Genomic DNA, 15,763 nt, shown 5'->3' on the forward strand with positions numbered 1-15,763 from the left:
CAATTCTCCATTGCTGACCCTGCATGGATTCTAAGGTCACATTAGAAAACAAACCCTAATTTGAAACCTAATCATTTTGGTCATAAAATCAAGAACTTTTCTGGAAAAAGTATTTAAGGAGCATTGGTTTCAATCCAGTGAAGAAACCTGGACATGAAAATAGAATTGTCATTCCCTAGTATTAATATTCATACCAGTGTAAAATGATCAAGTAGCTTATTTTTAAAATTATAGCCCTGAAATTGGATTAATGTAGCATTCAATTTTTACAAAAGAAACAAACAAATTTGCTATTGTGGTATATGGCTCTCCTTATTTGAATACCTTTTCCTAAATGTAATTAATCATATGTGATGATTAAGAGGAAATGAATAATCCAGCTACTATTGAAGCCATTCCACAGAAGGCTTCACTACTGTGAAACATATGTAGGAAAATCTTGGAATGGCAAGAATGCTGAGAATCTCCAAACGCTAAGTATTACTTTAAACTTAAAAAAATGTTAATTGCTCACCATTTCAAATGGCAGCAAATAGGAACTTACATATTTTAATATTCATTTTAACAGGTGAACCAAAAACATTTTTACAACAGAAAGCAGTTTGACTAACAGCTTCCACTTAACATAGATGCCTTCAAATAATTACAGGCCTCAAAAGCCTTATCAGTCAAGCAAACTGCTTCCTGAATACACACGACCCCTTTAGTATATCATAACCTAGGAAATGCAAAACGTAACTAGAGAAAAGATTTACATTAGAAAAAAGGAAATCCCTTATTTTTGGCCTATCCATAGTTTAACTTTCCAAACATTCATTAAAAGTAGATCTATTTCCCTTGAATGCTGATAGCCTTACTGCGAACATACTACTATAACCAAATTCACAAAGTTCAATGAGTTACTTATGCATCTCTGAGCATTTATAAGCAACCTCCCTAGAAAATATCCAGTTTTACTACTCAAGTATGATTTCACAATTACTGTCTTGGGAAAGATAGTAAAAATACTCTATTCTCAACAGTAACAGATTTTGCTAAATCAGGATTGTCACATCAGCTCATATGCTGGTTCATTCAAGCCAGTGGCAAAACTCCCAGTAATTTAACCGGATCAGAACTGTATTGATGCAGTTTTCCTACCCTGTACTATTGAGATCAATATTCCACTGGATACATGCAATACAAAAACTATCTTGCTAATGAAGATGTATGCTATTCTCTCACAATGAAGAGTAACAACAGTTAAAATGTTAAATGAAGCAGAATATTCTATAAAGTTGAATAGCTGGACTGTGCTGAACTCTTACATATTTCAAAACCAATAGCAATATGGGAAGTAAAAGACTCCTTAAGGACATATTTACAGTTATGAGCAAGTCAAATGGTGTGGCTAAATATACCAATTCCCAGTGTTAACAATTCTCAGTCTTCRACAACTATAAATTCAGTGTGTGTTCCCCATATGTGGCTTTGAAATAAGAAAAGCATTACATAGGGAATTCCCCTGCTCCTGTCAAAAAAACAAAAGCTGTATACTAATTCTAAATTCACAGAAAATGGATGTCTGACCTACATTTTGCGTGAATCTGAATTTGGTCCTATTGTATTATTCTAACAATCAAATGAATCTAATTATCCTGCAAACCTTCCTGTAGGTTGTGAACACCAAGGTGAACTGCTTACAGAATACCACTTTTATGCAACATATCTGACTTCTCAAAGGTCTTCCTCAGCAGCACCATACATATGCTGTGAATTAGAAAATTCCCTTCTTGCACTGTTATAGATCTTCTGTCCTGATGGACTCTTCCACATGTAGGCCATACAACTCCACAACTTCTACTTTGTTCCTGAAACACACTTTCATTGAGAGAGGGGATACACACTGCTACAACTCCAGAGATGTTACTGGAATGCACCATATTACTTTTAATTAGTTTTCTCCATTAAGATGTATCAGGGGAAGTAGAAAGGGTACAGCTTCAGATATTGAATACACTAAACCAGATAGAGCAGACTTTCAACTGAAGTTCAGAGAGTATGGAGATAACTAAGTAAAACCTAGACCAGTTTGGTAGAATTTAATCAAGGAAAAAGGCTAAGCTTTATTTTATCCTGACTTTGCGGGAATTGTTCTCTTTTCACTTTCCCAAGATGATTATCTCAGAATTAACATCCTTTTGGACATAAGTGTTTCTTTTCCTCTTCCACAAGTTTCCCTCACGYTTTTTCTCTAGTATCAAATTATGAAACAGACCCATCCTAACTTAAGGAGTGTGGGTTGGTATTACAGTGCTTCACACTAAAGAAACCATTAGCATTCACTGGATTTATGAGAAAATGTAAATTGTACCAGCTGAAATCTTCCATTTTGTGTCCACCTCAAGCTAAATTTTTAAGTTTCAACTAGAATGGTAGACTCAGTTTAACAGAAAAGTCTCAGGTCTAGTGTTTGCCCATGCTAAAGCAAGTACAATTTTATCAAAAAGCCCTAAAACCTTACTGCTTTGGATTAAGGAGTTTAATTTCCTAACCACAGCAGTAGTTGACATTAACTTCACAGAACTGTAGATCTCTAGAAGGTGAATATCTGTACCTGATTTACTCGTCTGAACTTTGCTAAGACACTACTCTCCAACTCTCCTGTGTCATTTTGTTGAAATAAAGTCCCATACTTCAGCCAAACTACAAACTGCTGGAAAACTTCAGTTTACACAAAGATGGTCTCAGTTCTGAAAACTAAAATCTCCATGGGTTTAATCTTCCTGTGTAATTTCTATCCACCAGATGAACCAGCAACAGCTATAGTACACTTCCTGCAGAGGCTGGAACAGAGCTCCAGCTTGAACATGAGTTCAGATGACTAATCTGTTCTCACTAGTATCTGTGAAGCCTAATTGCAAAGCATGAAGCACTATATTCTTGTAGTGGTCCTTATGTAGAATAAAATAGTGATGGTTAGTATGAATTCTAGCAGTTGAAAATGAAAAGTTCAAATTGTGCAACTACCACATTTTCACAGCTATTCTAAAAAAGAAATAATGTAGCAATGCTCTTTTCCTCCCATTTACCTATAACAGATTTCACCACTTAAAACAGTAGTAGTTATCCAATCATTTCCCTGCAACCAGACTGAGCACCCAAAATTAGAACAGGTTTTGATTATATTTTCTCAATTTTGAAATCAGTTCTCCAACGCAGGAGTCCTCAACTTGTGCATGCAGCACAGCAAAGAAACAGCAGCCCTCCTGACCAAGGTCTTTTAAGCACAAGTTGGAAGAATTGCTCAAACTACAGCAAAAACCCTCTTCTAGCCATTAGCCTCACCCCATCAAGCAGGCACACATTAAGTTCTACAAATGAGATTGAGAAAAAAAATAAGTGACTAACTAAAATCCCTCCGTCTGTAAGATTACTCCCTGATGCTTTCACTTTCAGCAGCTCTTCAGGCCCACATAGGTAAGCAAGCACACACAGCTTGATGCGACACACTCCTTTAAAGAGCACCAGGCCAGTCAGTTCTCTTTTGGCCCATTAGCAGTACAGCCTCCAATTGATCCCCAAGGGTGATTTTGTGTATGCTTACACAACTCTGGACAGTAAGAACCAAATTTCAATCTCAGCAGTACACAGGTTGTTGAATCCAGATACTAAGCTCCAGTTTTGGAACCCGTTTCCTTTTGTGAATTTAACTGTGCTAAAATGGAGAGCCAAAGAAAAGCAAGTCATAAATTCGATCAGACTACTAATCATACACACTTTCTAGAATGCAGTTGCAAACAGCCTTATAAAAAATAAAGTACATGTATGCTTAAATGTATTATTTCATCTGTTTTCAAATAGGAACCAAAACTCCCCTTTTGTCCTACCTTAAATTGCATCTTCTAAGAGGTGTGCTTTGGTATGCTTTTATGTACAAAAGCAATATATTTAAGCTTATAACCAAACTGAACTGAGAAAGTAAGTTTTTCAAAGGTTTTCAAATCCATTTAATGTTAATTTCTACTTTCAGCATTTAGAAAAGTCTAGTAACTCAGTGAAAGATCTGCAACTGAAATATGATCCATAAAGCTTTATTTCAACTATATTGAAAAAGCTCTGAATAGAAATTGTTAAAATTTGTAAATTTGTGTGAAGAACTTCCCTCTATAGTATCAGCCCTTTTATCTATAACACCTGCTTGACATGAATTAAAATGTAATCATGTTCAACATCTCTCTACTGAGAAATTAGACAAGACTAAATGTATTAAGCTAAAGTTTTTTTTTTTTTTAAACAGACTTGGAACTGTTAACTCCATAATCAAGTACATCTCAGAGGCAAATACAGGAAACCTCACAGAAATCCAAAAGCCACCCAAACCCTAGCTAGCACTTTCTAGCAGCTAGGCAGAGTCACAGGGCCTGTGAGCTGTAGGGAAGTGCATCCAATCACTGAGCCCAGCATCTGGGCATCCACACCACATGTGTGATCAGGGGTCTCAGAAGAGGGGTTACATAAATAATAGAAAGTTTGAGCTCAACAGCTTAAGAGCTATGCATTTCAGCCTCCTCAGTCTGCAGGGGCCCAGCCCACATTCTTCATAACCTTCATATCCTATTTATCAGGATAACAGAACTCCTTATGACTCCAGTTACAGCAGCTCTACTCTGCAGAAAAGAATGTGAGAAATATGCAAAACACAGAAGATAGAAAAGGAATTATCTTGAACTCCAGTTCCAATCCTGACTTATTTCCAACGCAAAAAATGCGCAAAAAGTCAGCTCAAGAGTTCAGCTACCTGGCTGCCCTGATGACTAAGAACTCCTGCACAACTGGATCTAGAAGTACATGAGAATATTTCTCATAATAAACTAATTCAACATACAATTCAGAACTGAGTGAAGAAAATATACCTAGTCTCATAAATTTTCTGCATACATTAAGATAACATTTAAGGAATTCCTGCAACATCTCAGAAGATTTGGGTAACGATTCAGGCAGTTCTCCTCACTTGTTTCAGTAGAGGGAGCCAAATTTTCATCACAGATGCAGCAGTACTTCACATTTTCCCAAACATGTTACTCAGGAATCACTGTAGCAGTATAGGCCTGAGCACTGCCAAGCCAGATGCAAGCAAAGGCAGTAATCAACTGTTTCAGCACTTCTGCAATTCAAAAGCTGTGCAAACTTCCATTAGTTGTTAACCTTGGGGTAGGAACAGAAGACAGCAGCACCCTAGATCAGGAATCGCAGGGACACCCCATTATCTTCTCAGGAAGCAGACAGCATTGAAAGACTAACAAAATACTCCAAGACCTATGGACTCCTTTCACCTTATTATCCTTGTAATTCAAAGTTTTCTTCCACRGGTACCCACCCATCAATCACACATACACTAATCAGGCTCAATATTTATTTTTCATTCATTTCTTGCACTTGAAGTACTCTTCGATGACATCTTTGGCCTGAGATTCCTTGCCATAGTCCTGTAATACAAGAAAAACAATTAATATCATACTGACCCATTCAGAAATTTATAACCTGTGTTTAAGGGGACGACTGACATTCTCTGACACGATATTTCTGAAAGCATTCCCAAATATACCCCTCCACCCAGGTAACGTCAAGCAGAATCACATTTGACAACCACTTTTTTTAATTCCCTAAAAAAGAACTAGTCTATTCAAACGTAACACACCCACTGGTAGGGATCCAAAAGCAATTTCTTCACCTCTGCTTAAAGGAACTCAATCAAATCGTTATATGAGTGTAACAAAARTATGAAAACACATGCAGAGGTCATTAATGTTTATTAGGAAGATGTAGCCATCTCTCGGGACCTCAAAGACAACAAAGTCTTCAAGGCTCGTACTGTGGCTTTACTTTGCCAGCGTTATCTTAAAACATGCTCTGCAAAACACTGTCAAGTTAAGCAGATGTAACTAACTGGCACTTATTTTTTCCAAGCAGAACCTTATCTCTTCCAGTAATAGAGTCTTATTTAATGTTTACTGGCAAGTGAGCATATATACTTTAAGGACACCAACATTAACTCAAAATGAATAAAAATATGATTTTAAATAAGCATGTTTCACAAAGGTGAATATTGAACAGGGAAAAGCAGTTTTTTGTTTTCACTACCAACAATGGAGAGCAACCATTTCCAAGCATTCTAGTTCATAGTTTAAATTTAAAACATCATTATATTTTTACTGCTCATTTTCAGAAGTCAAGAAGCTAGAATTAGCATCATCTTACTTTGACAACCACACAACTGCAGCCCACTACTTTGCGAGGTTTTCCTTCTCTGTCGATCTTGCAGAGACCTACCCATTCACCCAGTTTTTTGTTGTCATCAACCTGTGTAAGACATTGTATTGCATTAGGACTGGTCATTTATAACATAACTGGGTTGAGCAAAACAAGCTGCTGTACTCTCAGAAGTATTGGGTAACATATGGCTGCTTTCCTCACTAGTATCAGTAGAGGGAGACAAAATATCATCACTGTACTGCTCCTATGGATTTTAATTTGAAGACTAAGACATGTTAAGATCCCTCCCCTGCACCAGTATCACTGCAGCATTAATTCTCTCTCCTAAAATCTGAGGCTCAGCTGCCTCAGAAATTACATCATTTCATTTCTGCTTTACAGAATGCTTGATACACATCCCTTGACACTGTTATGTCCAAGTTTCTTATATTGCTGACATGACCAAACAATTGAAAAAAATCACTGCTGCTAAATGAGAAAATATTTTACTTAACCATATATGGAATTACAGCATGGTGCTTCAAAGGTTCAGCTATGAACTGAAACAAGTAACGGACTGTAAACATAATTCTTCTAAACTTCACCTGAAGTTCTGATACTCACCTTTATTAAGTTGATCTGGTGTTCTGCACAAAGTGCTTCAACTAACTTTACATACATGGGTTCATCACAATTTGAAGCCAGAACACAGAGATGGGCTTGGCGTCTAAAAAAATGCAAAAGCTGTCAAATTCAATTTCAAAGGCTAAGTTTTCTTCAGTAATCAAATCCTTGAAGTACAAGAGTCAGTGCACGTCAGTTTGTAGATAACCACTTTTTAAAGTTTAATTTTTGCTTTTGATATACTTTATATAGACTTTTGAAATATTAAATATACTTTTGATATACTTATAATCTTACTTATGCATTTAATGTTTTTCATATACATAACACACTAATTGGACACTGTTAGCTTTGTTACCAGAATCTACTCATTTTGGAAGTTCTTAAAACCCCATTGAATATATTCTCAGTCTTTGAAAATGGTGTAGTGACCAGATAAACACCATATCCTAAAAACAACTGGTGTTACTATTAGAAAGCAACCAATTTACAAGTTGCTTCTGCTGTTTTTCTCAGATCACATTAATTCAACATTAGAATTGAAATTATTAAAAGCTTGAATTATGTCAAACTGTTATAAGCTCTTCAGAACAATCTTTTCTACTTACGTCCAAAGAAGCTGTTATGACAGGGCCCCAATTCTAATTAGGATCTTTGTATACTGCGGTACAATGTTAAGAATATCAAAAGGGTACCTGACAACAAAGAGAGCTGTATAGGTCTTCTATGTTTAACTTGATATAATTTGACCACTGTAAACAAAGTCAGTCTTCCTCTATGGCTTTCTTCACCACCAATTTCACCAGATGGTTTCAGAAACAGTTTCCAAGCGAAAATGGTCACACACAAATGCATAGAAAACATGCACATAGAACAACCTCCAAATGCACACTATGTAGTGTTGCATCTTAATTCAGAAGAGTTCTTAGGAACTATTTTCTAATCAACTAAGTTCCACTCTTTCCTCCCCCTTTGTTTGGTATCTCATCTTAGAGCTTTTAACATACAGGTTTGTCAGACCACTGTTATCACTCATAAAAAAAAGTGAAGGGGTATCCGACAAATTGAAGAGTCATCATTCAAACACTGTAGTTTTGCATTTAAGCATTGAGTCTGTTCTTAAAAGTATTCGCCCACACTACTTCACCTTGCCAGAGACCATAGTTATATACTACTATTGGCACACATATAACAAGTTTCAGTTCAATACTGTTTTGATATGGTATCTCCAAAAAATTCTTTACAGTTTCAACACAAAAAAATGAAGCTAGCAAAAAAAAAGCAAACTATACTGACTTTGAGACTTTCCTTAGTAAAAACTACAAAAAAAACTTACAGTTCAAGTACTTCAGATATACACATTAGCCCTCTCAAGTTCTTCAGAAATTTTGCAAGATTTTATCATTTCTTAAAACAGAATTGTTGCAACAAGATTTCTGAGACTCAAATTTCCCTAGCTGTATACTGACAATGCCATCCCATTTTCTTCACAAAACCAAACCACATAAAAATTCTATGGCACCAGAATCACAAAAAGAAAGAACCTAACATATTGGAGATTGTTATTCTTGGGTAATCTAGTTTAACATCTGTATTTTAAGGTCATAATTAAAGGCTTTGAAATACATATAGCAAAACATTAATCTCACTGATAGAAAAATGTGATCTTCCAAACCAAAAGCTTTCAACTAAGTATCTAGACAAAGTAAGCACTGTGTATGCAACAACATAGCTTTCCCAGCTTCGTTATTCACCGTCTACTTAAGGAAAACACCACTTACTTGTCCAAGGCTTTGGCTGCTTCGCGAATACCACGAGCTAGGCCATCATGGATAAGTGCGGTCTTCAACACTTCTTGCAGGGCAGTGTTARCATCCATTACACCTCCAGCAGTAATGCTAAACAGAAGACAGACATTATTCTGCTATCCCTGCTACTATCTTCACAACAGGAAGCAAACGCTTCCCAGTTCACCTGCAATATCCAGTCGTTACAACATTAAAGAACAGCAAACCAAAGACTAACGCGGATTCTAGTCCCGCCGGTGAGTCAGCCACCTGTGCTCTCCCCCAAAATAAGGGGAAAGCCTGCACGCCACGAGAGCACCCAGCTCCTCACCAAAACAAGGCGCGGTCAGCAGCAGCATRCAGGCAGGCAGGGCTCCTCAGCGCCCGGCCGGGCCCACACAGCAAGGCCAGGTGCGGCCAGGCGGCGCGTGCGGCTCCCGCGCGGCACCCCCGCCCCCAACAGCCCCAACGGCCTCGCTCACCCTTCCTCGGCCATGGCGCTCTCGGTGGGTGCCGCTCCCGCCCGGCTTCCTGCTGCAAATACAGACACAGAGCAGCGCGGTTAGAGGCAGCGGGCGCCCCGGAGCCCCGGCCCGGCCCACCCCCGCCGCGATGCCCCGCCGACCGGGCGGATTCAGCCCCGCCGGGCCCGGCACCGCCGCCGCCACTCACCCCACTGCCTCCGCGAGCCGCCAGCCAAAGAGAGGGCGGGGCTTCCACCGCGCGCTCTTATGGCGCGGGAGGACCCCGGCGARGGTGGCCGCGGCGCTGCCTGAGCCGCTGCCTGAGCCGCCGCCTCAACCGCCACGCGCAGGTCCCGCGTAGCCATGGAGACGCGGCGGCAGCCCAGAGGGAGGTGGAAGCAAATCGGTCAGTTAAATCCCTGCCGCCGCAGCAGCACTTAGCTGTAGCTCGGGAACCTCGCAGGGCTACCGCACGTCCCTGTTCCTGTCCGGTGCTTCGCACGTTAAACGTGGTGCGTGCACGGGCAGACACGATTCAGCTGATTTCTGTGTGTGCAGCAAGTTCATCGTGTTTCAAACGGGTTTTTGCTCTGTTGCAGTCAGCCTGAATTGAACACGTTTGTCACCGTGATTACCAGCAACCTTTTCTACAATATGTCCTGCTGTGATCTGTCATCTTCCAGTGACAGGCATGTCGGTTTGGAGTTACAAAGGCTATCTAACATCCTGCCATTTAAATGCTGCCTAAGTCTGGGTTGTGAGGAGACACTGTCCGCAAAGTGACCCACCAGGGTGGGTGAGTACAGGGGATGATATGAAAAGTGGAAACCACTCAGCTGCCTCTGAACTGACCCGTCGGGCTCAAACTCAGGCAGCACCACCCTTGCTGAGACTACATGGGGGAAAGGCCTGGCTGTGGCTGCAGCAGTCCCAGGCTCCAGCTATCTCTCTCCCTGACAGTGTCAACTGTAAGGCAGTCACGTATACACCCTGGTATAAAGGCTGTCCCTTCGGCTAACCAGAGCCCTCTGCAAAACAGCTACAAAGACAAACTGCAGTGTGGGGAGCACTCCTCTCCTGGCACTCTGAGCTATCAAGGGCAAAACTAGCAGGAACACCATCACCCATTACAGCAGGCCCACAGACTCCAAGGTGCATAAGACCATCTTCATATATTGCTTGAAGCTCTGAACTTCTCCACTGCAGCCCTAAGACAGGTGTTCTTGTTCAGCAGCTCCTGTGGGACATTTGACTTCCCCCTTCCTTCTGCAAGAAGAGGCTTTGGAAGTGGGATATGCCATTTCCTTCGTGGAGACATTGCTTGGACCCCAGAAAACACACAAATACACACAGACTATCGTGCCCACCTTCCTTCCTTCTCCCTAGAGAGAATGTTTCTATCTATACACATCATTTAATCTTCATGGGCCCCTTAAAAAAAAAGCCAAAGAACCCTAATCTATAGAGGAGCTTTTGTACTGAGAGGAACAATAAACTATTCTTTCCTTTCGAGGTCATCGTGAGATAACAAAAGGTCCTTAGTCAGCCATAAGATACATTAATATCTCCTATATATGCATGCAATATATAGTCTATCTAGGAGATGGAAGTATGCACACCTRAAAGATTTGTATTACATCCAGGGAAGGAGATAATGACAGTCAAATTATCGTCTAATATTCTGTATGTGGAATATACAAGAACAGTTTTCCTAGTTCAGTTGCAAGAAAACAAACCTACATTAAGATAAAAGTTATCTTTATGTGGAGGGGAGGTTTTCACTGGTACTGAACTCTGTGTTGAAATGTTCATTTATATAACACAGTAAGTATATGTATTTGTATGTAGTAATTAGTAAAAGTGTGTGGTCCTATTTGAAGTCCACTCCACAGCAATATGTTAAGGTGAACTCTGTTCACGAGTGCTCTGCCCACACTGTTGGCACTGCTCCAGCTGCTCTACCATTCTGCTGTGCTCCCTACAAGGAGTAGGTAGTTTGTTAGACTGTATTTCTGTCAGTTTGCAGTTATGATGACTGTATAACAACCTGCCATTTCAATGCTGGCATACAACCAAGTTTGTATGGTATCTGTTTAAACCAAGGACTGCAGTCCTGTGCTGCTTAGCACAATGATAACTGCATTTCTGCACCCTGTATTTCCTTGTAGAATTCTACAGAGGCAAAGGATCTCCTTATCTGGGCATTGCTTGCAGAAAGAAGGCACAAAGATATAGAAAGTTCTTGAACTATAATATCACTAGGAGAGTACTTGTAGTCCACTTAGGTTGGGTGAGTGGGGTAACAAGCAGAAGGCTAGAAAACAAATAGCTTCCATATGCAGTGCAACAGCCTGGCTGGGTGTTGAGAAGATGCCAATGTTAACACTGGCCTCGTGTTTTACTGAATATCCAGCCCTATCACAGGAATTTACTCAGTCCTCTCAAGATTTGTGCATCTTATAAATAGTTAGTATAATGTGCTGTCTATAAACTTGGATTCAGGGATAGGAACAATACGTGCAAGATGCTGTTACATAACTTTCAAGCAGTTGGATCTCATCAGGTAGCCGTTCTAGGTGATCTGTTCAGACTCACCATCTCACTGCAAGCATTTAAAGATTTGTTGGTCATAGCTACTACCTTCTCTGCTTTCCATTCTGTTTCTTGATTTCCCCCTGACCGTCCCCACTTTCCACTCTGGCGACGTACCTCTTTTTTCCCTGTAGGATCAAAACAGCAACTGCACTTGGGGGGGCTTTTTCAAAAGTGTGGTGCTTCAGTGAGGATATAATGGTTCACTGTATCTCAGCCACCCTCTTCTTTTCTCTTTCTCAACTCCTTCCCTGGTCTCTTGCTGTGGTAACCTCTCTACTTTCATCCTGTGCTTGCCCTGGCAACCATGACCCATCTTTTCTTCAGAATGGCAGCCTTTGGTTATAGTTTGACTTTAAGTGCCATCCTATAAACCGTAGAGATTCAGGAACTGAATGACAAGCAGTTCAGACAGCTGCACAGTACAGTGAGGCAACCAGGTAGGAGGGAGAGTGTGTCAGCCGTTAAAAACTGAGTTGTCTCTATTCATTGGAGTCCCAAGAAAGGTCCTGACACTGCTAACCTCTAAAGTTCTGAACAAACCTTGCAAAACTTATTTTCTTCTGAACTCTGTGTTTCTAGGAATACAAAATACAAACAGTGCTATGATAAATTTCTAATGTCACAAGATAGAATTATCTCACTTTCATTCCAAAACAGCCAAGACTTCTCAGGCTTGTGAAACATCACGTTAGAAGCCTTCTCTCAAATAACATCAGTGCACATTTCACCCTAGTCTTCCTAAACAATCATCTTATTTATTTCCTGGTCACACAGTTCAGAAATATGTTCTGCATCATAAATATTTTTGTAGAGGGAGGCTATTTTTTACCCATTTTCTCACCACAATTTTTTTTTTACCCATCTTCTCATCCACAGAAGTCCTGCTTACCAGCCCAGAGGTGGCAGATGTAAGTTTCCTAAGCACCTCCAGGGACCAGTTCAGAACAGTTAATCGAGTGCTACTCAGGAGTACAAAAGCCATTTGCATCAAGTTTTGAAATCCTGTAGAAAGTATGGTGAGACCGTTGTACAGTCTCAGAAGGAGGACAAACTATGGCATTTCAACACTGATGGAAAAATCTTTGCCATCATAATAACTGAAAAAAAAGTTTGCTGATTTTCTTTCCCTTCCACAGGTTTTGTGCCAGACTGTCATGGATGTGGTTATCTAGCATGTGGTRGAGCTCAGAAGGAGGGAGAAAAGAGTAAAGACTTCTTGACTTTAGCAAAGGGAAACTCCATCCCAGTTTGCAAATTTGCATCCCAAGCGGCTGCTGATTACAGCTGTTGTAAACTTCTTACTGACTACCTGCATGCAGCCACGATGACTTCTGGCAAAAGAATGGGTAATGTGATGCAAATACACATTGGCTAAGTGACTTCTGGCTTCTAATGCAAAAAATATTTCTAAGATCTCTACAAATATACAGTACAATAGTAAGGGATGCATATTCCCACTTGTGCTAAACATTTCAGAATATAATGGGTGTCCATACAGCAAGTTGTTCTTAAAGCAATTGTTCTTAATTTGTTGTCATGTAGTGGACATAAAAAAATGTATGCAGGCTTTATTTATAGTATTTATAGAGGGTTCATTGCTCCCGATATGAATTCTGCATATGATCTGGTATCTGAAAGATACATTTTTTTTTAAGTTGTTACAGACATGATGTAAGAAAGAACTTGTATGCTTTATAAAATTTTCTTCTTGTTAGACTTGAAAAGGCTGGTAATGAATACCAGTTCAAAGGCTGATAGATATTTATAGCTTTTAAATTTTCCTTTTCTAAAAGATATGAGGAATTAACAAGCATGTTCCATTAACCAGTTTCCTCTTATAACTATAAATACTGCATTAGTAAACTGTATACAGGCATAGGAAGTTCATAGCCCCATTTCATTATTTGAGCCATAGCTCTCAATAATCACAGTATATCGTTGCTACTTAGTGTAGGTATTAAAAATTCCAATACTTTGTCCTTTTCTTGCACATGTTGACTTTATGGAAATCTGACTCCATAGACTTTATAGGAAATAATCATTTTTTAGTATATAATTGTTAATGAGAAGAGGACTGGGTCTTGAAAGTAGTTGGAAGCTATAGAATGAGCAGTGTCTAGACTGAAGAGAGCAAGCAGTGGAGTGAAAAGTATTTCACCTGCTGAACGTACTGTATTGACTGTCCATCTCAACCCACAAAATGAAGGCTTTATTTTTTCTTCTCAGTTTTAATCTAAGTTTCTCGTATTACCTGTAATTGTGTCTCATGCTTTGCATATATCAGCATTTCATTATTGTCCTTTTGCTGGACCCAGGATCACTTCCTCTTTCCTCTTTCTTTTGTGTAAGGTTGCTGAAGGGGCAGTATCTATGAAAAGGATTTATGTCTATGTGTTTTTCTGGAGGCAAACAGGAAAAGATGAAGGCAATTTCATAGCCACAATATACGCAACACATATTGTCAAAATGTTTCAGCAAAGGAAGGTGTGGCTGCTGTTCTGTGACTGGAAAAAGGTTTTAAAGTTTCTTAATCTTGTGAAAAGAATTCTATTCCTTCCTGTCACATGGTGTGTGGGATTCTAAAGTTAGATAAATGGGAACATTTGCTCTGAAATGTCCTTATTAGGAATCTTAATACTATAACTAGTGTCTAGATGGAATATTGACGGGACAGCCAAAATAGTGCTTTTAAGAAGTAATTATTGGTTATTCTTGTCAAACAATAGTTGAGCCGTCTTTTTGTTACTGAAGAAGTTCCTTCCTCTCTCTCCAGGTCATTCCTGATCTTCTTCCTCACTTTCCTTCCCTCCCCACAAAAACTTGTGCAAAATGTGTTGATAGGTCACCTCTTTCTCATCTCCAGCCTGAATTTACTCCTGGCTAGTTTATAGCCATTAATTCTTGTGGCAACTTTGTCATTTAGCTCTTCTTTTACTGTGTTATTGTTCCTGTGACTTGCTGAATTTCCTTTGTATAGGTGACTAGCGATCTTGCTTGTTCTACCAGTCTTAATAAGTGATCTGACCTACTAACTACACTAAGTAGCAATGATGTACTTTGATTACTGAATCAGCAGAAATGTTTTCACTCTTTTAAAATAGATTAATGGTTGGGCTTACAAGACAGTCAGCAGTCTTAATGATCAGTAACTGCCAGTCACATCTGAAGAATCTTAGAGTGCAAAACTTGGCCAAAGTGGTTATGTTTCTAGGATATGTAATCAGGCCAGTTAGTTGTACCAAAGCATAGTCCCTAGTACCAATCCCTTCTTCATTGTCAAAGCTTCATTTAGCTGCACAGAAGTGGCAAGTACCTCCTGAGTCATCAACCCCAGCTCCCTACTGTCCATAGCAATCACAGTAACATAATATCCATAAACTGGTTTAGCCTGTACTTAGGATTTATACTTCCATTGTGAGGCTTTTCTAGAATTTGTATTGCTCTGCTTGCTGCAAACATCTTTCTAATGTCAAAGTTAAGTTTACTCATAACCAGCAAATGCCCACTTGTTCCTGTGACAGCTTTTCCTGCTGCCTCCTCTGTTATCTTTACCTGTAACCTGTACCTGTAAGCCGCTGTACCTACAGCACATGAGCCTCATTTCTTGTTTTGCCAGGCCCAGTAAGCAAATAATGAATTCAACTAAGCCAGATGTGAAGTATATATTGGGAGCTAACTGGTTGTTATCAGATTGTTATACCATCACCTGTGTGAGTGACAGTACCCTTCCTGCACACGTGAGTTTGGAAGCACATTTCAGTTCAAGTATACTTATTTCCAGAAATGGCTGAAATTTCTGAAAATTCCACCCTTGAATGCAGCTATCACGATGAGGAGTTCGGCTCTTCCTCGTTCATACTTTGCTTTCCTGCCCTACCTTCCCGGGAACGGTCGCTCGCGGTACTCTCCCTGTCGGGGCTGGCAGTCCCCGCACAGGGACACGAAAAGCCCAACGGCAGCCCAAACCCGCCGCAGCATCCCAGAGGTCCCCCGCTGCCGGATCGCCGGGCGGCCCCGCGCCGGCACTCTGCCCGCTGCCGGGCGGGGCGCGGGGGCGGC

At 40.0% G+C, this 15,763-nt stretch overlaps 2 protein-coding genes, 1 long non-coding RNA gene and 4 other non-coding genes across 8 annotated transcripts in view; 2 read left to right on the forward strand and 5 right to left on the reverse strand.

The window, feature by feature from the left end:
- Positions 1-4,948: 4,948 nt before the first annotated feature.
- LOC112969476 lies at positions 4,949-5,033 on the reverse strand. Its single transcript, XR_003254728.1, has one exon. It is a non-coding gene; the product is annotated as a small nucleolar RNA SNORD100 (small nucleolar RNA).
- Positions 5,034-5,378: 345 nt separating this feature from the next.
- On the reverse strand, positions 5,379-9,372 carry RPS12 (ribosomal protein S12). 2 transcript variants are annotated; one of them, XM_026072804.1, is made up of 6 exons: positions 9,318-9,372; positions 9,128-9,179; positions 8,640-8,756; positions 6,859-6,961; positions 6,241-6,342; positions 5,379-5,468 (listed from the first exon to the last, which is right to left on the reverse strand). In XM_026072804.1, exons 2-6 carry the CDS (start codon positions 9,139-9,141, stop codon positions 5,406-5,408), a joined length of 399 nt encoding a protein of 132 aa, XP_025928589.1. In that variant the 5' UTR covers positions 9,142-9,179; positions 9,318-9,372; the 3' UTR covers positions 5,379-5,405. The 2 variants fall into 2 exon arrangements, with proteins under 2 accessions (XP_025928589.1, XP_025928590.1); XM_026072805.1 differs by having other exon boundaries at positions 9,128-9,176; positions 9,318-9,341.
- Positions 5,801-5,935, reverse strand: LOC112969475. The gene has a single exon (XR_003254727.1). It is a non-coding gene; the product is annotated as a small nucleolar RNA SNORA33 (small nucleolar RNA).
- LOC112969477 lies at positions 6,411-6,497 on the reverse strand. Its single transcript, XR_003254729.1, has one exon. It is a non-coding gene; the product is annotated as a small nucleolar RNA SNORD100 (small nucleolar RNA).
- LOC112969474 lies at positions 7,868-7,943 on the reverse strand. The gene has a single exon (XR_003254726.1). It is a non-coding gene; the product is annotated as a small nucleolar RNA SNORD101 (small nucleolar RNA).
- Positions 9,373-9,424: 52 nt separating the features above from the next.
- LOC112969460 lies at positions 9,425-12,912 on the forward strand. The gene is made up of 3 exons (XR_003254723.1): positions 9,425-9,515; positions 9,709-9,905; positions 12,841-12,912. It is a non-coding gene; the product is annotated as an uncharacterized LOC112969460 (long non-coding RNA).
- Positions 12,913-13,034: 122 nt separating this feature from the next.
- Positions 13,035-15,763, forward strand: part of SLC18B1 (solute carrier family 18 member B1) — a 22,450-nt gene continuing 19,721 nt past the window's right edge. The window contains exon 1 of the mRNA XM_026072802.1: positions 13,035-13,050. Within this exon, the coding sequence (XP_025928587.1) occupies positions 13,047-13,050 (4 nt within the window). The 5' untranslated portion in view covers positions 13,035-13,046. The remainder of the gene's footprint in view (positions 13,051-15,763) is intronic.

The sequence above is a fragment of the Apteryx rowi genome, unplaced genomic scaffold (assembly GCF_003343035.1).
Source record: "Apteryx rowi isolate R43461 unplaced genomic scaffold, aptRow1 scaffold_351, whole genome shotgun sequence".
Taxonomy (NCBI): domain Eukaryota; kingdom Metazoa; phylum Chordata; class Aves; order Apterygiformes; family Apterygidae; genus Apteryx; species Apteryx rowi.